This window comes from Coffea arabica, chromosome 9c (genome assembly GCF_036785885.1).
Source record: "Coffea arabica cultivar ET-39 chromosome 9c, Coffea Arabica ET-39 HiFi, whole genome shotgun sequence".
Classification (NCBI taxonomy): domain Eukaryota; kingdom Viridiplantae; phylum Streptophyta; class Magnoliopsida; order Gentianales; family Rubiaceae; genus Coffea; species Coffea arabica.
The window spans coordinates 38,873,294-38,896,693 of NC_092326.1; the positions used below are offsets into that span (position 1 = coordinate 38,873,294).

The 23,400-nt window shown below is 35.1% G+C and overlaps 3 protein-coding genes across 4 annotated transcripts; all 3 read right to left on the reverse strand.

Annotated features, from left to right (window-relative positions):
• Positions 1-2,713: 2,713 nt before the first annotated feature.
• Positions 2,714-5,853, reverse strand: LOC113708542 (apyrase). Its single transcript, XM_027231007.2, has 10 exons — positions 5,713-5,853; positions 5,241-5,550; positions 4,983-5,111; positions 4,844-4,900; positions 4,592-4,684; positions 4,172-4,374; positions 3,872-3,963; positions 3,465-3,679; positions 3,188-3,377; positions 2,714-3,060 (listed from the first exon to the last, which is right to left on the reverse strand). Exons 2-10 carry the CDS (start codon positions 5,478-5,480, stop codon positions 2,945-2,947), a joined length of 1,335 nt encoding a protein of 444 aa, XP_027086808.1. The 5' UTR covers positions 5,481-5,550; positions 5,713-5,853; the 3' UTR covers positions 2,714-2,944.
• A 5,596-nt stretch (positions 5,854-11,449) lies between these two features.
• Positions 11,450-16,663, reverse strand: LOC113709095 (apyrase-like). Of its 2 annotated transcripts, XM_072064231.1 has the most exons (10): positions 16,509-16,663; positions 16,111-16,415; positions 15,640-15,768; positions 15,499-15,555; positions 14,796-14,888; positions 13,792-13,997; positions 12,735-12,826; positions 12,339-12,553; positions 11,998-12,187; positions 11,450-11,693 (listed from the first exon to the last, which is right to left on the reverse strand). In XM_072064231.1, the coding sequence occupies exons 2-10, from the start codon at positions 16,384-16,386 to the stop codon at positions 11,557-11,559; spliced, it is 1,395 nt and encodes a 464-aa protein (XP_071920332.1). In that variant the 5' UTR covers positions 16,387-16,415; positions 16,509-16,663; the 3' UTR covers positions 11,450-11,556. The 2 variants fall into 2 exon arrangements, with proteins under 2 accessions (XP_071920332.1, XP_071920333.1); XM_072064232.1 differs by lacking the exon at positions 14,796-14,888.
• A 3,086-nt stretch (positions 16,664-19,749) lies between these two features.
• On the reverse strand, positions 19,750-23,000 carry LOC113708092 (uncharacterized). The gene is made up of 2 exons (XM_027230565.2): positions 22,670-23,000; positions 19,750-20,055 (listed from the first exon to the last, which is right to left on the reverse strand). The coding sequence occupies exons 1-2, from the start codon at positions 22,881-22,883 to the stop codon at positions 19,925-19,927; spliced, it is 345 nt and encodes a 114-aa protein (XP_027086366.1). The 5' UTR covers positions 22,884-23,000; the 3' UTR covers positions 19,750-19,924.
• Positions 23,001-23,400: the final 400 nt, after the last annotated feature.

The following is a 23,400-nucleotide window of genomic DNA, read 5'->3' on the forward strand; positions in this document are numbered from 1 at the left end:
TCTCCTTTCCTTTCCTTTCCTTTCCTTGCCTACCACACCCCGCCCTTCCCCTCTCCTCCCCAGTCCAAGTAATCTCATCGAGGCCCGATTGGAGAGGACGGAAGGAAGGGAAGGGGAGGAGGAGGAGGAGGAGGAGGAGGGGGTGGTGGTGATGGTGGACGGTGGCATTAATTTGAAAAAAATTATCTTAACAAGTTTTAAACACCTTTAAAAATATTATAAAAAATTTATTATAAAAATTTTTCATATACATTGTTACAGTAAAATATTTTAAAAATACTTCTAAAAATAGCTAAGTTGAACTGAACCTTAAGTTTGGTGGTTCCTCTCGAAAGCCATGGTCTATAGATGAAGTTTTCAACCCATATATCAGACGTTGAAAGCATTGCTAAAGCACAGGGCTTCACATGGCCACAATCACATATGAAATTTGTACAAAAATCACGTCTAGTTCTGAAACCTTGTCCCTCTTTGTGTGGGCAAGAAATTAGTGGATTCAAAGAATGTATAAGTAAATAAATATGGCCCCGGTTTCCATATGCCAAATTAGACAGTGATATCTGTAACAAGATTTTAGACTCTATTTGATAGAGCAATTCAACACTTAAATTTACTGGATTCAAATCTTGATGTATTCAGATGCGTTTGATAATCAAAACTAGAACATCTAAATTTATTAAGTGGCACTAAATTTTATAGGCAAAATTTGCTTCAAAAAATAAGTCCCTATTTCACAATCCAATTCAGCACTTAAACTTAATGGAGTCAGATCTTAATATGTTCAGATGCGTTTAATAATTAAAAATTGAACATTTGAATTAATTAAGTGCCACTGAATTTTCTAAACAAAATTTACTCTAAAAAATAAGTGATAAGCTATTCACTTATCACTGAATGTGATATACACTCAAATGTATTAGATTTAATATTTAATAATTAAATAACTTAATAAATTCAGACTTCAGATTTCAAATTTTATTTTTCGGACTTTAGTTTTATCAAACGCACCCTAAGTGATAAGCTATTGATATACACTTAATGTATCAAATTTAGTACTTAACAATTCACTAACTTAATAGATTCGAACTTCAAACTTCAAATTTTAGTTTTCAAACTTTAATTTTATCAAATGCTTCTTAGGCATGGGTAGAATGAAATGTAATTTCATAAATTTTGCTGAGCTATTAACGAGTACAATTAGACCTCCTTTAGTTTGAATTAAAGAAAAAACTATATCTTCTTACAATGCAAAATGACAATGTATTACCTTTTCCACAGTCCTTACATTTTTTTTTTTGTTTTTGCTTGACACAATCCTTACATTTTTATGGACCACTACTGGACCATGATATTCTGCATACTAAGAAACAAACTTATTACTGTAAACGTTCGCTTGTCTATATGCTTCATGGACCACGTAACTCTTACCTGTGTGGTAACATCAAAGTGAGACAGTGAATCCAAAATAACATCATGCTCGAGTGTGGTGCGGTAGCTAATTTGTCAGGTATTCAATAGGATTATTCCAATTTGTCAATGTTTCCATCACATTTCTTGCTTCAAAGTTCTCGAGTCAAGACAAAGGATTGCCAACATCAAGAGATCATAAGCTTTGCCAGTTGGAAGCAATATTCAATAATTGAAGTATCCTTAAAAAAGAACAGGTTAATCACAAAAACTCCCCCTAAGGTACAACCATTTTATATTTTATCCCCTAACGTTATTTTTTCTCATTTTATCCCTTAAACTGTTAGTCAATTCTAATATTGTGTAATAGTGATGTCAAAAAGACATTTATACTCTCTAAGAGTTATCTACGGTAAATCCACTTAGAGTGTAGCCTATTTTGCTACTTATCTCCTAAACATCATTTTTTATCAATTTGTTTGTTTGTTACTTAAATCATTAGTGAACTGCAATATTTGATAACACTCAAGACAATTAATATCTAAGAAATAATATTCCTAACATAATAATAATAAATAATATTTTTATATTTATGATCCTAGTTAAATTTCATTCCATAATTGCACTTTTTTTAGATTTAGGAGAATATCTTGTTAATTTTACTTAATACTGAGAAAAACAAAGAAAAATTGTCATTTAAAATGTAAAAATATTTTTAAATTTCAATAAATAAGCCGGATATTGTCAGTTTCTCTTTGGGAATGTGCAGACGGCTAAACTTTTCTTTTAGTAATAGGATTTCTTTTATACAGAAGTATACAAAGTTTTTATTTCTAATACTTAAAAAAAAAAAACATGGTTGATTTGGAGTTCAAAGTTTTTGAAGTTATTGTTTTAATATACGATGCTCAAATGCTATTAATATTTATTTGGATTGCTAAATTTATCTAAAAACCTTTTTTTCACAAATATTTATCAACCACTTTTTTATTTCACAAATATCAAATTGAAAAAAGTGCTATTATTCTAAACAATTTTTCAAGTAATCTCCTATCCAAACAAACCCATCCGTAGATCTTTAATAATATTTTCTTATTTTAGTTTTGAACTAATATTTTTTCCCTTATCACATGAGATAACCAGCATATCAATAGAAAAATGATATTAGAGGTATCAATGTTTTTTGACATTTTCGTTACGCAAGGCTAGAATTGACTAACGATTTAGAGAATAAAGTGAGAAAAAATAATGTTAGGAGGTATATTGCAACAATGGTTAAACCTTATTTTATTTTTTTTTTTGGGGGGGGGGGGGGGGGGTGTTGTGATTAACACGAAAAGAAATCATGCTAGAGAGACATGTTAATTTCAAAGAATCAACGAAGAAACATGTCGCCAGATTCGTTTAACTCTATCTTGCTCAGTCATGGGCCCCAAGTACATCAAGTCATCAAGAGAGTACTCATTTCTTGCTCCAAAGCTAGCATGCTTTGACTTTGTCAGCTGAAATTTCCAGTCAGGTCTCCGAATCTTTGCTTTCAATTTTGTGATGAAACAGCATCAATGGCAGATCCCAGTGGCCAAGCAGTTTCAAGAAGGGAATCTTTGTATTTGATTTTTTTCACCAGTGTAATCTTTTTGAAAGGATTCAGACCTGGAAATGATGAATTAGTAGTCAACAATCTAATCCAGCGTGTAAATCGATCAATATACATATGGAACTTTACTAGTATATATTTGCACAAGAATAATTTTAAGATGATCATAATGAAGGAGCTTACCAAATCCATTAACAAGCAATGAGTACTCATAAACTAGATCCAAACATGTGAATGGCCTATCACTTTCATTGATGTTTGGAAATACAGATTTGATATCTTTATACTTTGTCCTGCAAGCACACTTGGCTGCACTCAAGAAATGCAGCGGACGAGCAGTAGCAGAAGGTACATTTGTCTTGATAACACCAACCTGCAGCCAAAAGAGATTCTTCAGAATGGTAGTCTGCTGGCTACAGTCAATCAGAATTCAGGAACTATGGAGAAAAAGATTTTCTACCTGAGAAGCCCTGTCATAGAAGAATGATGCGACATACAGATTCTTCTGTCCATCTCCACCACCGCCATTCCAGACACCGTTGAATGTGCATTTCTTGTGCTTGCAGGGGGCATTGATCTTAAGTGCCTTCAGAACAAATGCCCTGCATTTCTTCATATTTGGACCAGTCGGAAAAGCTGAAGCTCTGTAGGCAACATCTCCGTAGGTATAGTATCCTTCAAGGAAGAAACATTTTAAGTCAATGCCTCTTCTTTTTTTTTTTCTTTTCTTTTTTTTTTTTAATAATTACTTTCAGGTTGATTGAGCATCTCCCAGTTTCTACATTTCTGAATTTTTTATGGTTACTAAGAAACTGAGGATATGGCAACTTTCAATGGATATAAGAAGGCATAGCATTATGTGACTACCATGGTAACCATAGAGTATGCATGGATGACTCGAGTTTCTTGAAACCTTCAGAATCTCAGCACGAGCAGCTAGTAAACCATAGTTCAGGTAACTATACGGGAAAGTCAAGAATTGTAATGTTAAAGCTATATCAATTGGATAGAATGGCAACTCCAAAAAGCAGGAAGCAAAAGATAATTGATCCAATGCTAAACAAGAAAAGATTAATGCCTTTCAAGAAAGTGAAGTAAAGCAGAGCAACAGATTAAGGTATAATCACTTGAATCAAGAGACCATATTCATCTAATGGAGCAGCATACCTGTAAGCGTAAAGGTGATATGTACTTCCGAGAAGATTCTTTTCCTGAATATATGTTTCTTTCTTGGACAGCTTGGAGGCCTTTAGAGCTACTTCCTTTGACACAGCATATGTCATCTGTACTGATCCACCACCAAGATCAATTGTGCCAACAGTTTCTGAGTATTTTTTGCCTGCTGTTCCCAACAGATAATTTATGGCAGCCTAATATATTCAGAAGAATGCATATCAGTAGGTGTTTACAGAGGTGATGGAGATTTCAACCAAATGTTTTAGTACCTATACTTTCGCAGAGAAAAATCAAAATCTTCAATTACAAAGTTTATCATATAGATATAAATATTTCTCATCATAATGCCTGATTAAGACACATGAACTAGAAGCTGCAAAATAAGTACTATGAGAACAACACAGAACTCACCCATATGTAGGCAGCTTCCTGTGAACCTTCAAGAATTGTCACCCACTCTGCCTTGTACTTGAGTGAACTTTCATTCTTCAACAAATCTCTTACCTTCAGTAAAGAAACCATAATCTTGAGACTTGAAACACAAAAAAACTCAGTATGTATTTCTTTTTTAGAAGAAAAGAGTTTTAGAAACCAAGGGGTGGAAAGGAAGAGTCCATAAAAAGACTCTTGTTGCACGAACAAAAGTATACAACCATATTTTACCGCTTGCAAAATCTTTTCTGAGGAGTCACCTTTCAACAGTCTAAGACCTGCAGTTGCCTGCCAATGCATTTTTTCACAACACAGTATCAGGCAAAATTAAAGCATATTAGTAGCAAAGTGCTTAAATAGAATTACCTACCCCAACTTTAACAGGAGTATTAGCACGAAATTCTTTTGGGACAATTGCTTCAGCTTTTTCAAGCAAGGGCTTAAGAGATTGTGCAGCAGCTTCAGGGCCATCTGCATATGAACTCAGCCCTGGTTTTATCTACATCCCAAAATCATGAATTAAAACAGACGAAACATAAATCCAGGATAAAGAGCAACAGGGCTTTCCTTAAGTACTGCAAGAGGTGAAAGCAGAAATACAAAGAAACAGATGAATGGGATTCCACACCGCTTTAAAAAACTCAAAATCTTGGCCAATTTGAACCAAATCCAAGTTTCTATCAAAGTGCAAGACGTGGACTCTGCTGCCAGTACTTCCAGCATCAATTATGACTGCATACTTCCCTGAAGCATCATTGCTGAGGAGGACACCGTTGGACAACTTACCGCTGAGTGATAAAGAATAAGTGGTTTGGAGGAATGGCATGCAAGAGACAAAAACGAAGGCAATAAGGTGTTGCTTCAGCATTTTCCTCTATTTTCAATCAATTTTTTGGCAAAACTGTTTCTGAATGCTTTTCTCCTTATACAGTTATATCCTGCATTTCAGCATGATGATTGACATTAAAAATTTTGTGGGACATTTGGCATTATTTTACTATTTATTAAAAAAAAAAAAAAAAGAAACCACATTGCAGGAGAAAAAAGCATCTTTTTAAAAGTTTTTCACTTTTAATGCTTGGATTAGCAAGACAACTTACTCTTAACATATTGTTGGCGAAATGAAGGATAAGGGTAGTTTAGAAGCTCATACTGTACGAGTAAAAGATCACATGAATATATATTAAGTCGGAATTTCACACCAATTACTCCAATGTTCTTTCACTTCTTTGGTTAGACCTTCTCCTCTTCCAACTAACATAAGGGAGAACAGTAGTGAGTGTAGTACAGAGAGAAAAGCTCAAACGAGAACAAAAATTACCAACTTGGAAAGTTTTGCGACGTGAAAGGGAAAATGGCGTCCCTAATTTTTTTTTTATAATGTCAATTTGGTCCCTACTTAATTTTTTTGATCAATTTAATCCCTATACTTATTTATCAGTTCCAATTGAGGAACACTACTGCGGCGCTACCACCATGTAATTTCGATCAAGTTTCTAATTGAGCACCTAAGTAAGGATATTTTGGGTACTTCACAGCTGGGGCTATAAGATAAGAAGTAAAATCAAAGGGAAAATTTACCGACACATTTTTATCAGTGAGAAAAACCCACCGAACTTAAGCTATTAACATAACAAATCAAGGAGATTTAATCAGGGGGTTCTTTACAAGGCAGTGGTAATGGTGGTGGAAGGGGTTCTATACAAGGTGGTGGTGGAGGTGAATGAGGCGGAGGCGAGAAGTGTACAACTGGCGGTGGAGGTGGCGAGTGTACAAGTGGTGGTAAGGGTAGCTATGAGTAAATGTACGCTAGTAGTGATGAGTAAATGTACACTGATGGTGGCGGTGGGGGTGAGTTTGGTGGTGGAAGTGGGGGTGAGTTATAATAGTAGGGGATAGGTGGAGGAGAGTATAGAGGAGGTGGTAGAGAATTTGGTGGTGGAGGCGGCGGTGACCGCACACAGTATGGCGGAGTCGGCAAAGGAGGTGGAGGGGAAGGTGGAAGTGGTGAGATAGCTGGACGAAGAGGTGATGGAGAAGGTGGAGAGGTGAAGGAGGTAGTGGCGGAGGAGAAGAAGGTGGAGGGGGTGAGGGAGGAGGAGGTGGCAGAGAATAAACTGGCGGTGACAGAGAAGGCGGTGGAGGAGGAGAGTAAATAGGTGGCGGTAGAGGTGGTGAGGATGATGGAGTGTTAGAAAATTGGCTTAATTTCTGTTAGACAGGTTTCTTGTTTTGTATGCAAGTAACTAGTTTTTTAATTGATTTTAATTACTTGAAATAGTAGTCAAGAAATTTACTATTTTGTTTAGAATTAGAAGTTATTCCTATTCTGTATAAGTCTAGGAATTAGAATTGATTTCCTATTATTATTTGGGTTTTGGCAAAATAATGTTATCTATAAATAGGTAAGTTGGCATACTATATAAGAGACACACCATGAGCACAAAAGGGCAACATGTAACCTTATACATGGGAAGTGAGAGAGGGTTCTTGAGAGATGAGAGATGGTATATAAGGGTTGAGTTTGGATTCAAATTGTATTCTTATACAGGGTTTTCCTCTCATAATAAAGAACGAGTTTCTCTCCGTGGACATAAACTCAATGGTGGAGCCAAATCACGTTAAATATTGTGTGTCGCTTATTTTTCATGCTTATGGCTTGTTTATCATTAAATTATTATATATTTGATATCTCAATAGTTGTATGTTCCGTACTTGGATCCTAACAAGTGGTATTAGAGCTTGGTTGCGAAATTGGGCTGCTTACAAGCATTTGGATCCCAACAAATTGAATAGTTGGATCAAGAGATTTGTTATTTATGGTTGGATCCTGATTAACTATTGAGATCAAGCGGGTTGGTGGCTGTTACCCATTGAACAATTACATGAGTAGTATCTTTGTTTCAATCGCTGCGTAAAAAGCATTGATGGTAAATGATGAGAAGACAAAAGGCATGGAGGTACTTGACGGTGAATCTTGGCAGCTGATTCAAGGGTAAAAAAAAAGGCAGAGTCTAATGCAATTTTGGACGTGAATCGATGGAGACTTTCTCACGCCTCTAACGATTGATATTTTATCTCGGTGGATTTTAGATTTTAGTTATGTTCTTTGAGTGGTGTGGCACATGTCCCAAAGAAACAAAGAAATCTAATTTTCATGCGTTAGAAGACTCTGACAGTTACGAGTTTTTCATTTTAGGTGGAGTTTTGAAAACTACATGTAGCGAAATAGTCATGAGGATGGGAAGAAATATGGTGATTTTACCACTTGGTTGCCTCAATGATTAGAGTTAGAACTCACAAAAGGAGATCTCAGGTTGCAAGTGGCGGTAAGAAGAAATCCTGCAAAGGAAGACGGTGAATTGAGGCACTTTCTCGCGAGTCAATTGGAGGTTAGATTCGGGGCAACTACACATGTTTATTTGCCGATTGAATCAATTTGGTATCAGGACTGTATTGATTCGAGTGTATAGTTCAGTACCATATTATTTGGTAGTTGAAGGCAAATGGTTGCTAAAAGAAATATTCGCCAATATGGAGATTTGTTAGAAAATTGGCTTAATATCTTTTAAGCAGGTTTCTTGTTTTGTATGGAAGTAACTAATTTTCTAATTGGTTTTAGTTACTTGAAATAGTAGTTAAGAAATTTCCTATTTTGTTTAGAATTAGAAGTTATTTCCTATTATGTATAAGCTTAGAAATTAGAATTGATTTCTTATTATTATTTGGGTTTTGACCAAATAATATTATTTATAAATAGGTGGGTTGGTATACTAAACAAGAGACACACAAAGAGCACAAAAAGGCAACATGTGGCCTTATACATGGGGACTGAGAGAGGGTTCTTGGGAGATGAGAGATGGTATACAAGAGTTGGGTTTGGATTCAAATTGTATTCTTGTATAGAATTTTTCTCTCATAATAAAGAACGGATTTCTCTCCGTAGACGTAGGCTCAAGGTGGAGTCGAACTACGTTAAATATTGTGTATCGCTTATTTTTCATACTTGTGACTTGTTTATCATTAAATTGTTGTGTACTTGATATCTCAATAGTTATGTGTTCCGCGCTTGGATCCTAATATGGAGGTGTATAAACTGGCGATGGAGGAAAGGAACGAGGAGAGAGATAGGCGATGAGGGCACCGACACTAGAGGTGAAGGTGGTGGAGGGGGCAAGGTCGGAATAAGTGGATGACACTTGAATGCACTGCAATGAATTTTCTTAGACAAGAATGCCTTACATTGAGCCTCAGGGAGCTACGATGGCCTAGCTAGCAAACAATTCTGGCGATCGTCGAATGCTGGCAAGGCCAAACACATCGGAGGCTCACCAGTGAAAAAGTTATAAGAATAGGTGAAATTCTGAAGCCTTGGAACTTGGAAGCTGGCATATGCTCTATGGAATATTCCCTCTCAGCATGTTGTGTGCCATATTCAGCTGCTCAAAACTCACCGGCCTTGTTTTCTTATTGGTTTTGGGTTTTTCTCACTGATAAAAATGTATTGGTAAATTTTTCCTTCAATTTTACTTCTTATCTTACAACCCAGTAGTGAAGTATCCGAAATACCCCTGCTTAGGTGGTTAATTAGAAGTTTGATCAAAATTACATGGTGGTGTTGCCGCGGCGTTCCTCATTGGGAACCAATAAATAAATAAGTATAGGAATTAAATTGGCCAACAAAATTAAGTAAGGACCAAATTGACACGATAAAAAAGTTTAGGAACGAAATTGGTCATTTTCCCGATGTGAAATTTGCATTTACTATTAAAGTGTAGAATTAATTTCAGAAACCTCTCCTGAGGTTTATCATAATATCACCTTATACCCTTAAAAGTTTCAGAAATCTCACATAGCTCCCCTTAAGTGATAATTTGTGTAACATTGTCACCCCTTATGTGTAAAAGTAATATTAAAAAATGCATTGAAGTAGAGAGATTATATTATTCTTCTACTTTTATCCTTGTGCAATTTGATTTACGAATTTTGAAATATGAAAAAAAGACAAATAAGTTGGAATATTAAACTTAGAATATGAGGTGTAAGTGCAATAAATAATAAATTTAGTCGCTTCGTATCTGGATAATATTGTTGTGTACAAAGGTAACTTCTAAACCTATTTCAACATTAAAAAAGGCAAAAGTTTCAAGAGATTGGTTGCAACAATGAGGAAATTAAGAGCAAAGATTTTGTAGTAAAGAAACACAAAAATTTTTCTTTGCTGCAAAGAGGGAACATTATTGTATTGAAAATTTTAGGAGACTGATTGTGGCAAAGATGAACATAAAAAAACAAAAATTTTTGAATCAGTTGTGGGAAAGATGAACATTAAAAGCAAATATTTTTGCAACAAAATCGGAGAAAAATATTTTAGATGGCATTCTAGTTATTTGTTTTTAGATATTTTAGCTCGTAGATGTTTTTTCTTATCTTTTTCCAACCTTTTGCTACTTAAAAAAATAGGAAAATATTGGAGTTAAGTTTATCATTTCAAAATCTCTGATCGGGACATCTAGTTACATCATATTGATAGAGGAGGTATGTGAGATTTTTGAAAACTTGAGAGTGTCAGGTGATATTAGGATGAAGCTCAGGGGAGGTTTCTGAAATTAACCCTAAAGTTTAATGAGCAAAGTGAGGATTTAAGTATAGTTGAGGGTATAAAATGGAATTAATCATTTGTTTTTTCCCGTTTGTGTTGGTATATATATTCCCTCGTCTCTGTTTCTGTTCAATAACATGTACAGGTCAGAATGAGATATCTTTGTCCAAAGCAAATCCCGGTCTAGGAATCAGAATCACCTTTGCCTGCAACCCATGGACAATTTTATAGTATTTTTTGATAATGATGGACAATTTTATAGTATTGTCTTACAGATTTCATGGCTTATTAATTATTTGCATTGGGAAATTTCTTTGAGTATTGTCGTCCCTCTATGCACCTCTGTTTTCAAACTCGGACCGGACCGGCCGGTCGAACCGGTTGAACCGGGAACCGGCCAGGTAGCCGGTCCGAGTCACATTAGAAAACCGGAAATTTAAAACCCGGTCAAAGCCGGTCAAAAACCGGGTTTGACCGGGTTTGACCGGGAAAAAACCGGTTTTTCCGGTTCAACAGTATTTTTTTAAAAAAAAAATTCAAACTTTTTAATATTATGTTTTGACCCCCTAAATTGTTAAAACTTATTGATATACCTCAAATATTTGATACTTTATAAATATTGTCCTAAAATTTGATGTTATTTTTCAATTAAATTCATAATTTTAATTCTAAACTTGTTAATATTTATTAAATAATATAAATTGCTACTTGATTGTTCTAATTTCTTTGTATTTTCTTGTTAAATATATTTGAAACATCAAATATATATGAATATGCCTTTATTAATATCAATATATTATTAGATATTATATATATAACATTTTAATTTTAAAATAATTTTTATTTATGACGTCATCCGGTTCGACCCCTATCGACCCCCGGTCGAACCCATTGACCCCTGACCCCTGACCTCGGCCGAGTCGCTATCCGGTCCGGTTCTGAAAACATAGCTATGCACCCCACGTGAAATGGGCGTAGCAAGTTATCGTAGGATTGGTCAAACCATGTCCACATTGATCTATGTGATGATATGTTAATTTTGAATTTGGCAAGTAAAGTGCGAGAGACAATAAATAATTTCTTTCACTGTATCTTGCCTATATACCAAACGAATTTTTCTTACTTGAGAACATTAAATGTAGACTAAAGGGCATGGCTTTATTAGTGATATTATGGAAGAGCTCATTGAAATTGTGAAGTACTCCACAAAAGTTAAAAAAAAAAAAAAGCATAGATGACATTTTTATCTTCTTAGTTGGAAAATAGTAGCGCGCATCAGGCAGACTATTATATCCCAACTTTATTATATATCCTGAATAAATCATCCTCACAGAAATGTGGGTTAGTACTGGTACATTCGCCAATTAGTTAGAGATGATACGGCGTCAATGGCAGAACCAAGAGGCCAAGCTGCTCCTATCAGGGAGTTTTGGTAGTTGATTTGTCGTACTAGTGTGACCTTTTTGAAAGGATCCAAACCTGTGACAAAATAATAATAACAATAATCAATCAATAACACAAACCATGCACGCGCCCACGCATACACGCGCACGCACGCGCCCAAGCATATACATATATATAGTAAATTTTATATGCATGAATAGTGTATATACTAGTATCGCTGAATCTATGATATATATATATATACAAAAATTAAATTTTGTATAATTATAATCGTTTAATGTTGACAGTGTATACATTGTCTGTATAAAAAGGTTAATCAATATATATATATATATAGATATAATCCAATGTTATTATGGAAGTGTAGAATGTGTCTTACCAAATCCGTCCACTAACAATGAGTACTCATACACAAGATCCATGCATAGATATGGCAAATCTTCATCATAAACATTAGGGAAAACGGTTTTCACATCCTCATATTTGGTCACACAAGCAAGCCTTGCTGCACGTTTGAAATCTATTGGACGTGCACTGGCAGAAGGAACATTGGGACTGATGATACCAGCCTGCAATCAATTTGAAATCTTCATCTCCACAATCAATTAAATGACAAAACAAAACCCTTGCCTTGAATTTATTTCAATGATTTCCAAAGGGAAATTTTTAATTAGCAGATTTTTTTTTGTTTTTGGGGTTAAGGGTGCTGGTATATACTACCTCTATGGCTATGTCGAAGAAAAATGAGGCAAGGTATACGTTCTCTTGTCCCTCGCCACCGCCGCCGCCCCAAGTTCCATTGAATGTGCACTTTTCATGCTCGCAAGGTGCATCTAATTTCAGGGCCTTAAGAGTCACTTGCCTGCATTTCTTGAAGCTTGAACCAGATGGGGGAGATGATGCTTCATAGGTTTCTCCTCCATAGGTATAGAAACCTTGAGAGAAAATAAGTTTTGGCCTTTCATTGGTCACTTATTTTATGGTAATTAATATTTGAAGTTAATTAATTTTTAATTCCTATTAATTTGTGTTATCAAGAACTTGGTAATCAAGTTGTTGCACCAAAAAAAATCATAGCAAATCTCCAGGCATCTTATTTAATGCTTAGGTAAATACCGTGATAGCCATCCAAAATGCATGGATTGGTAGAATTTCTTGAGACTTTGAAGATCTCTGCTCGGGCTGCCAATTGCCCATAGTATAAATAACTGTACACAAGAAAAAACTATTGCATCATCAATAATTTCACAAAAGCAACCGCAAAATGGCGGAGCCCGGAATTGATACGTAGATGTAAAAAGAGTTTTCTTTTTTATTATTTTTAGAATAGTAAATTCAGGATATATTTCCATAAAAATTTAGGAAGATAGGATTTAGTTTCACTATCGGTGTATAGATTTTTTTTTTTTTACACAAATAGGTTTAGATCATGTCACGTAATATGAATTTAAATTTGAAATTCAAATCATGCATATGCGATATAAATAAAAGGCTGCCAGAATGAAATAATACTATACTATATACTGTTAGTGTATAAAAAGTTAATCCCTTAAATTTGCATCTTCTCAATTAGGAAATATGACTTGAAAATATTCCCATGGTCACCTTTCCGCATACATATTAAGTAAATTACACCTTTTTGCCTGTAGTTTAGCGCTTTTTAACATAATCCCATGTGATTTTAAAAGCTATACTTAAACTCTTCATGGTTTGGACTAAAGAATCCGACTGATAGAATTTGTATTTTATGACATAGCCAATTAAATGTTAAACACAAAGGGGTTATGTATATATTTTAAAAACTATAACGGCATCATATGGTAAAACACTAAATTATAAGGGAGTTACATAGGAAAACACAAGACCATAAGGGATTAAATATTATTTTATATATTTTGGTTACTTCAATTATTTTATTTTTTAAACAAGGGCAATTTTGACATTTCAGTGTGTTCCATTGTAGAGGATCATTTCTGTTATTTTGACACTTTAATCCAAATTATCAAAGAGTTATGTATAACTTTTGAAACCACATGGAAGTTATGTAAAATATCATTAAATCACAGGGGAATAAACTGTATTTTACCCCATATTTTACCTTCACCCAAAATTAGTGTCACCTAAACTAATTAAGTTGTAAGAGGCTCCAATGTTGACAAGCAGAGACAGAAACCTGTAGGCATAGAGGTGATATTTTGTTCCCAATATGTACTTTTCATGCACATATGCTTCCCCATCATTTGAACATTTGGGTGCATTTGCAGCAGTTTCTTCTGATATAGCATATGTCATCTCCACCGATCCACCTCCAAGGTCAACAGTGGCAACGGTGTCTGGATATGGTTTACCAATTCTTCCCGATAAATAATTTATCGCAATCTGCATATACAGATCACAAATTGAAAATTCCAGCTTACTAATCAAATTGCAACAATTTTGAACCAATAAGCAACGAATCAACACTGGATTGGCCCATTAATTTACTAGTAAATTAAAGAACTCATCAGCACTGTGATAAATAATTAATTTATACCGACCAGAAGACCTTTCTCTTTCGGTTCAACATGCCTGAGATAATAATTAACATGCTGACAAATCTCATTCATTTATTTATGGGCAAATTCCACTTTACCCCCCTGTGGTTTACCCTTTTTTTACATAACCTCCCTATGGTTTCAAAAGCTATACATAACCCCCTCATGGTTTGGATTAAAGTGTCAAAGTAACGGAAATAGTCTCTCGTAACGGAACTTCTAAAAATGTCGAAATTACCCTTATAAATACATGACACATTAACCCCCTATGATTTTTATATTTTACCATATAACCCCCTTATGGTTTAATACTTTACCATATAACCCCCTTATGATTTTCAAAATATACACATAACCCCCCTTGGTTAATACATAAATTTCAACCTTACATAAGGGTATTTTTGACATTTTAGGTGACGCCGTTACGAGTGACTATTTCCGTTACTTTGACACTTTAATACAAACCATAAGGGGGTTATGTATAGCTTTTGAAACCATAGGGGGGTTATGTGAAAAAATGCTAAACCACAGGGGGTAAAGTGGAATTTGCCCTTTATTTATTAAAGAAGAAAAGGTCCTGCTGAGGAGAAATTGAGATGAAAATTGAAACAAAAGAAATTATCTTTTGAGCCGTCTAACTTACCCACATATAAGAGGCTTCTTCTGATCCTTCAAGAATGGAGACCCATTCTGCCTTGTATTCGAGGGAGCTTTCATTCTTGAATAAATCTCTCACCTTTTTAAAGAAAAATAGATTAAAAAGAATCTTGGGTTTTTTCCTTTTTTTTTTTTGGGTAAATTACACTTTACCCCATGTGGTTTAGTAATTTTTTTACATAACCCTTCTATGGTTTTAAAAGCTATATATAACCCCTTATGATTTGGATTAAAGTATCAAAGTGATGGAAATGATCATTTGTAACGAAATCACCTAAAATATCAAAAATACCCTTATGTAAAGTTGAAAGTATTTATTAACCAAGAGGGGTTATGTGCATATTTTGAAAACTACAAAAGGGGTTATATGATAAAATATTAAACCATAAGAGAGTTATATGGTAAACTATAAAATCATACGAGATTAGTGGGTCATGTATTTATAAGAGTAATTTCGATATTTTAAAAAGTTCCATTACCAATGATCATTTCCGTCACTTTGACACTTTAATCCAAACCATGAGGATATGATGTATGACTTTTGAAACCATATGGGGGTTATGTAGAAAATACTAAACCACAGGGGGATAAAATGTAATTTGTCCCCCTTTTTTTTTTTTTTTTTTTTGGGTTAGGCAGACAAATAAATTCTGGGACATGGGAAAAATTGAGTACGAGAAAGAATTTACCGCTTGCAGAATTTCGTCAGAGGCACCATTTTTCAACATCCTAAGACCAGCAGTTGCCTACGATTGATAAAAAGTAACTTCAAAATTTCTGGAAAGATTACTATCAGGAATTGAGGTTTTAATTAACTGCTATAAACAGACCCCAAGTTTAACTGGCGTTTGAGGACGCAACTCTTCTGGAACAACTGCTTGGCCTTCCAGCAATAGGGCCTTTAGAGATAGTGCAGCAGCTTGAGGATCATCCGCATAGGAGCTCAACCCTGGATTCGTCTGCATGAACGAAATAAACCAAAAAACTATCGAAATTTTCGTGTATTTTTCAGACACAGGATACTTCTAATTAAGAAATTTAATCAACCATACACATGTTACACTGTTAAAAGTGGTATTCTGGATTCATTAGCAGTTTTGGACAACACAATTGAGCTAAAACTTCATCCACCTACAGATCATAGATTATGCGGTGAAAATTAATTCAGCTTCGATTCATTTACTATAGTGTTATACTCTCTCTAAAATTAGTGGCTGTAGTTCAGTTTTGACCACTTGATCTATTATCTAATAAAGACTTTGCCTAAATAATCTCGAGATAGTTGACTGAATCACTATTACCTTGTCATAAAACTCGAAATCCTGGCCAATGCGAAGAAGATCCATGTTTGGATCAAAGCGAAAGACATGAACTCTGCTACCAGTGCTTCCAGCATCGAAAATCACAGCATATTTTTCTGTTTCTTCGCTACGAAGAATACCATCCAATGAAAACTTGCGATTGAGGGCTTGAGATGGTTCTGCCCCAGCAGCATCCAAGACATAACCTGTTGAAAGGAGGAAGAGTATACAGGAGAATGTAAAAAGAGGCAAAAGCTGTTGCTTCTGCTTCACCATATCTATGCTTTCCTTGGTTGATCGTCAACCTGCATGAAAAGGAAGATTGCATTCATCAAACATTACAAACCATAGCAACAGAAAAAACCTATAAAGGGCAATTTTATCACCACAATTGTTACCAGGTCACTCTCTTAGTTCTCAAGTAAGTCGCAGCTTTTGGTGAATAATATCAGGTGTGATGATCATGCATATATATAAAATGGTTCTAGTTGATTAGGATCGATTTGATTTGTCCCACCTCAGCTTTTGAGGTTTAGTCATTATTTTTAGCAAATAATATTAAATTCCCCATTGATTTTTTTTTTCCCGTACGTAGGAGGTATCCGGTCTTCGAATACGCCGGACCCGACTAATCCTCCTACAGTTCAAGAGAAGATGCCCCTTCTCTTTGAACACGTTAATTCTGGGACTCGAATCCTGGTTGGGGGATGGACAACCGATCCTGAGGACGGCCGTGACCAACCGAGCTATCCAGGTGAAGCAAATTCCCCATTGATTGAGAGACTAAATGTGTGGAATATGATATTGAAAGATGTACCTAGTGGGTATTAGACTAATTAATCAGGGCTAGTAAAATGATTACAGCTAATTTCAACAATAAAATATCCACGTGCTACCAAACATGTACACTTGTACATGCACGAGTGGCTAAGCAGAAAATAATTATTAACGCATTAGTACCAAAAGCTATCAATAATTTACACAAGGGTAAAGTGCGCCGGACGTCACTAAACTATTCTGAAATCTCAGCCAATAAATCATACTCTTTTTTTCTTTTTGGGGCGTCAATCAGCCCACTAAAGCATCTAAAGCCCTCAAACCAAGTCATTCTGTCAATGTTTTGTTGTTAATTGAGATGGAGTCCCATTCCGCATGAGAGGCCTGCGTGAATGGGAGGGCCAATTCTGAACGTGGTGGTACAAAGGCTTCGGCCTGAATTATGTTTATTTCGATCGAATATAAGTCCCATCATTAGGCAGCATTAACAGTGCGTATTAAAGAAATAACACACAAAGAAAAAATTGTTAAGCCAAAATCTTGTACTTCACTTTTGCTCAAAGTAGCGCCTTCGTTTTCGCCTTTGCTCAAAAGAAGAGCTTTCGTGCTGATAACGTGTTATAAAACTAATCAAATAAGCTACTATAATATCAAGTGAAATATTGGAGAAAGAAGTAGAGAAATGGAGAGTAATATTCTTATATTCCAATAAGATACAAAAGTCATCCCAAAGGGTTTCAATGTACCTCTATATATAGGCACTACAAGATTAAAGGTACATAAATCCTATTAAACATCCACTATTACAATAATATGAAGAAACCTATGAAACGGTTTCTCCACTACATGAATAGATTTATGAATTGTAACTTCTATACATAAGTAGCCATAAAATCATGAATTAATCCCCTTGGGAATACAAAGGGACATCCACATTTTTGTTATTTCATAACATGTGGATAGAATAGTCTCATTATTAATCAAATTCTTTTGGTTTTTACCAGACTTTTTTTTTTGGTAAAAAATTACTCCAATTATTGGGAAAAATCCTTCCTACCTCTTCAATTATTGGGACATGCCCAAGAAGCAAGCAAATCTTGCTCGTTTGACCAAAAAATAATTGAATGAATAACATTTGGTTGAGAAGCCTATCCCATCATTGAAGCTCCATAGCGCTAAAAACAGTAAGTAGAAACAAAGAAACATCAAACACGTCGACAAGTACAAGGTAGACATGAAACTCGTGTTACAGCTTCAATATTTTTTAAAATTGTCATCGTCTGTGAATTATTTCTGATTGTCTTTTCGCTTCTTGCTCCTTTTCTTTTAGAATGTAGAATGAGCACGAATCAGATAATTGTGTTGCCACTTGCCGCCTTTTTTTTTTTCTTTTTGACAAGGGAACCGTAGCCGCTATTCGAAAGTGCGCACCGGATAAATTTCGTTCCAAACCACTGGACCAATGGCTCAGTAGCCACTAGGGAGGGACTTAAGTCCCTCCTTGGGCTGTTGGTGAGAGTTCAAACCTCACCAGCAGCGAAAAAAATTTAAGGGTTGTGTCATAGCATTCTCTTGGTCTAGTTGGGTCTGTATACCCACTAACCCCTACAACAGCCTCCTTAAGCTCCCCCTCCCCCTAGATTAGGATAAAGTAGGTTATACAAATGTATCGTTGCTGACTAAAAAAAAAAAAAAGATAAATTTCGTTCGATGCAATAGCTCGCCAACTATAAGGAAGGGTAAGACGCACATGACAAGTCCTGTGCGATAGACGGAGGAGAGGTTCAAATCCAGATTGACAGGAAGACATGACACCAATTCTATTTGCCACTTTAGAGACTACGGATTAGGTTTTTGTCTTCAAAATGATTCGATTTTTAGCATCTCAAGCGCATTGAATAAGGTGATTTCTTCCATATCATCAATAAAATAACTTAAGGTTTCCGAATTAGTGTGTTCATTGGAATGGATGATTTGTTAGTATGTCAGGGTTCAACAAACTTCATCCAGTACTATTTCTTTACCATAATGTTACACTAAATAAGAGGTTCGTCAATTAGATATTTGTCCAGGAGACAAGTGTTTTCACATAAGTACAATCGAATCCCAACAATTTTAGGCCTTAACATAATTCCTTTTGTTGGGGATAAGGTGAGGTTATATGAACAAAAAGAAGATAGAGCTTTACATACAGATATATATATATATATTTATTTATTTATTTATTTATTTTTCCACGAATTAACTTCAATTTGTACCTTCAAAATTGTACTTTACTTTTTCACTTTGCATACTAAATTTCAATTTTGGATACTCTGCATTCTAAACTTTTAATTTTGGGCACTTTACAATCTAAACTTCCAGTTTTATTCCATTCAAGTCCAATCAATGACAATGTTAGTAAAATTAATAGCACAAAGGGTCTAACAAGTTCATGATAATGCATTGAAAGTGATCAATAGGAGTTAAGGTATCACAATTAGAAGAAAATGATACAATTAGCAGAAAGAATTTTCGATTCTCCTCCAATCCAACCGCATGCAATGTGCCATCTACGGATTTAAATGGCACATCATTTTCAGGGGGTTTTTCTTCTTTAGATAGAGGGCTTAATGAAGATCAACTATTTTGGCCTCTGTCATCATTATGACCTTTTATTTTGGGTTCTCTTGTATATTATTGTCTTGTGGAGATCTGTATGCAATTTGGAGAGGATTTGAGAGGCTTTCAAATCCTTGGTCAAATCCCTTAATGCAAACACAACTTCTTCTTGTTTGGATTGCATTTTTCTGGAATTTTTTTGTAGAAAAATTACTGTAGCAATTTGACATATGTAAGATAAAAAAATGATTGGAAAATGTGTTCACGGAAAACGTAATAATTTTTCTTTGGAAAATTGCTGTCCAAACAAGGCATTTCTTTTAAAACCCAAATCAACACGGGAACAGAAACCACAGGATAATCAAAGCTAAAACAGCTTCCAGCAGAAATGTTAGCTATTAGGTTAATCATCTATTGAGACACCAGCCATAGACCCTTACACATTATGCTTCCGCCTGATCTTGCCCTTGCCATGACGCTTCCTCTTGGCCAACTTGATCTTCTTCTTCAGCTTCTTTCCAACAGGTTTCAAGGCTTTCATGCTGTCATTGATAGCCATCTCAACATCTGCCAATCGTGAATTACAGATAGATCAGGATGAGGTACAATCGACACTAACTTGAGTCGTAATAACAACTATATTAGTCTAGAAATGATGTGTTAAGTTACAAAAGCAATGATCACCATGACAGTACATATATCTGCAAAAAGGTCGATTCTCAGAAAAAATTTCAGGGAGAACAATAAGCATAGCCACCCCAAACATGGAAAGCCAGAGTTTTCAGTCAAGAAGTGGTGTATACGACAAAATAATTATTAGAAGAATCTAAACACTACTAGCCAAAGGACATAAGATTACACTTCCAAACATAATTAGTGAACTATAAAATGCGAGCATCAGCAAAGAATCAACAATTTCTAAATAACTGTCTCCATCACCTAAGCCAGAATTTTCAATAAAGAACTGGCATGCTTATCAAAGTAATTATTAGGAAAATCTACAATACCAAGCTGAAAAACACAAGATTTGCCTCCCACACATGAACAACGAACTAAATAATGTGATCATCCAGCAGAGATTCACAATTTCTGATTACCTATCTACATGACCTAAGAAGCATTTATTTCCTCAAGTTGAAAAATCTACAGACTTACCTAACTCTCAAACAAGTACCAAGTATGTTTTTTTAAGATGCCTAACTGGAACTAAAACAACAAAATCAAGTACATAAACCATGACATGAAAGCAATTAATGCTTGAAACATCTTCACAAATTTTTATAATGACAGCCAACAGTCTTCAAGGGAGTTATTAAAGTACTAATGGAGGCATTGGAAATGGAGAACCAAGCTTAGAGAAATATAAAACTCCAAAGATAAGGTAGACTTTCACCCAAATAACATCTTAAATACTCTTCAACCAATCAACTCGCAGAATTCAAGTTGATTATTTTCCATAATTTTCAACCAAAATGTGATTTAGGAAGAGCTAACATCAATTATATATCAACTACTACTCTTGATATGAGAAAGTCTAGCAAAAATAAACATATATATAAATATATATATATATATGTACTACATGAACCATTTGTCATTATTTTTAGCTGAAATGGCACTGCTACTATGGTAATTTACTAATTGTTCACCTCACCTCCAATATTAAGCCAAGCTTCAATTGCTAGACATCCATATAAAAGATCACAAAACTCAGATCCATTTGTCATAATGCAATGTAGCGACTCATGTGACTCTGAAGAACTGATTTCTAAGTCATGTGACTCTTAAGTATCTAACTTTTTGTACCATTTGGCAATCATCCAGTGAACTCATTCTAACACATATCGAATGCCAGGGGGCAGTACTGGATTATATTTTTTGTTATAGAGATTTTAATTCTTATTTTGACAAATAATTTCAGAAGAAATACGTGAGCTTTGTTCAGTTTCTCCACCAGAAATTGATCAAGCATGAAGTTGGAATATCAGTTTGTAAGTCCTACCATAAATAGACTATATCTTTCTTGAGTACACTATTTCAGCCGTCACACATAAACATAGAATGCCCACCAATGCCTCAGAGTCCATACCACAAGCCAGTTTTCAGGGAATTGAGTATCAGACATTCAAATGTGCACCGCACCACAGACCACCACCAAAGTCTATGTAAAATACATAGCATATCCATGTGTTCTAAAAAGCATATTTTGGGTGCATGCCCCTTAAAGCAGGGGATGCAGAAAAACATAAATTTGTCAAAGCAAAGGAGGACACAGTATATCTTTGCAGACACTTATTCAGTTGCAGACAATGTTCACAACATTCAGTAAGTATGTTCAATTAATAATGAAGCAACAAGCCAACTGATCCCACTAAATTTGGGTCATCAGGTTAATTACCAGGTTGACCATTCTCGAGTGTTTTTGAATTTTTTATTTCTTTGTGGCCTATCAAAAAGTTAAAACTGGATAACAATAACTTCATATGGTACACATATATAGAAAAACTAGCAGAGAAAATGTTTGTCAACGATAATTGGCTTTTCCTCATCGAAAATTCATGGTTTTCCAATCTTATAACCTAAACACAGACAAGCACAAATCTTGCCTATGATTACTTCTAGTTCACATCACTGTTATCCTCTTGCCTAGAAACCAAGTCAGGGACAGCATAAACAGCAACCAAGAAACCCATACACCCACCTTCAGTGTCCCACAGTATCGACCATATATAGTCTTAACTCTTAGTACTTCACGTTTACAAAATGAAACTGTTAATAGCACATCAAAATCAGAACTTTCCTATTCAACTTGGATGGCCAATTCCTTGCAGCAAAAATCCATAGAAAATTAGGCAGCAATACTAATAATATGTTCTAAAGTTCATCAATCTAATACAGAAGGCAACATAAATTAGCAGCTTTCGCCTTTCCAAACATCACACCACCAAAACTACTTTCATGTGACATCTCTTACACCATTACTACAAAATTACTTGACACCTAATAAATACAAAAGAAAACCAAGAAAACAAGAAACAAAAACAAAGAATTAACCAAAAATAGCAACAGGCAAACACCAGAAACCGGACAAAAAAAAGAATCCAACCTAAATTACATCATACAAGAATCAATTTTCAACTCAAACAAAAAGGGCTCATGAGAAATCAAATAAAAATCATACCCATATCATTTGTACTGGTACTTGAGGGAATAGTAGTAAGATCCATAGAAGAAGCGTCGGAATTATGCGACCTAACGGGCAGCTTAGGGGCATTAAGGGCAGCTTCCTGGGCAGCAAGCTTAGCTTCCTCTTTCTTCTGGTACAAGGGCTCCACCATCTCTCTTCTTATAGCTCTTAGCCTCTTCTCCCTTTTTGACCTCATTGACTTCGCCATTTCTTCAAGTTTTGGGTATTTTCTGCAACTCTTTCTCTGTTTTTTGACTTGCCTCTTGTTCTGTTGATTGAGTCGGTAATGTCAGTTGGAAGCGTTTAGGGTTTTACAATTTCCAGAGTTAGGGAGTCCGGGTCGGTTTATCGGTTAGATTTGGAGTATCCGAACCCACATCATTTGTATTAACCATTTACCAATAAGAAATAAAACTATAAAATAGATTTTTTCAGTTACTTGACTTGTTGAAGAAAGATTATTGACCTCAAAAAAAGAGCAAAAAACCTCAGCGGTCACTAAACTATTGGTCAGATTATATTTTAGTCATCAAACTATTGTTCATCAGTAATTGATTACTGAACAACTTAATCAGTAACCATTTAGTCGATAATTGCTCTTAATTTGTGGAATTAGCAGTATATGTGGCAAAGCGCAGGGTAATTTTGTCCAACAATTATGCGACCCTATTTCACAGATTAACTGCTAATTTTACAGATTAAGAGTAATTATAGACTAAATGGTC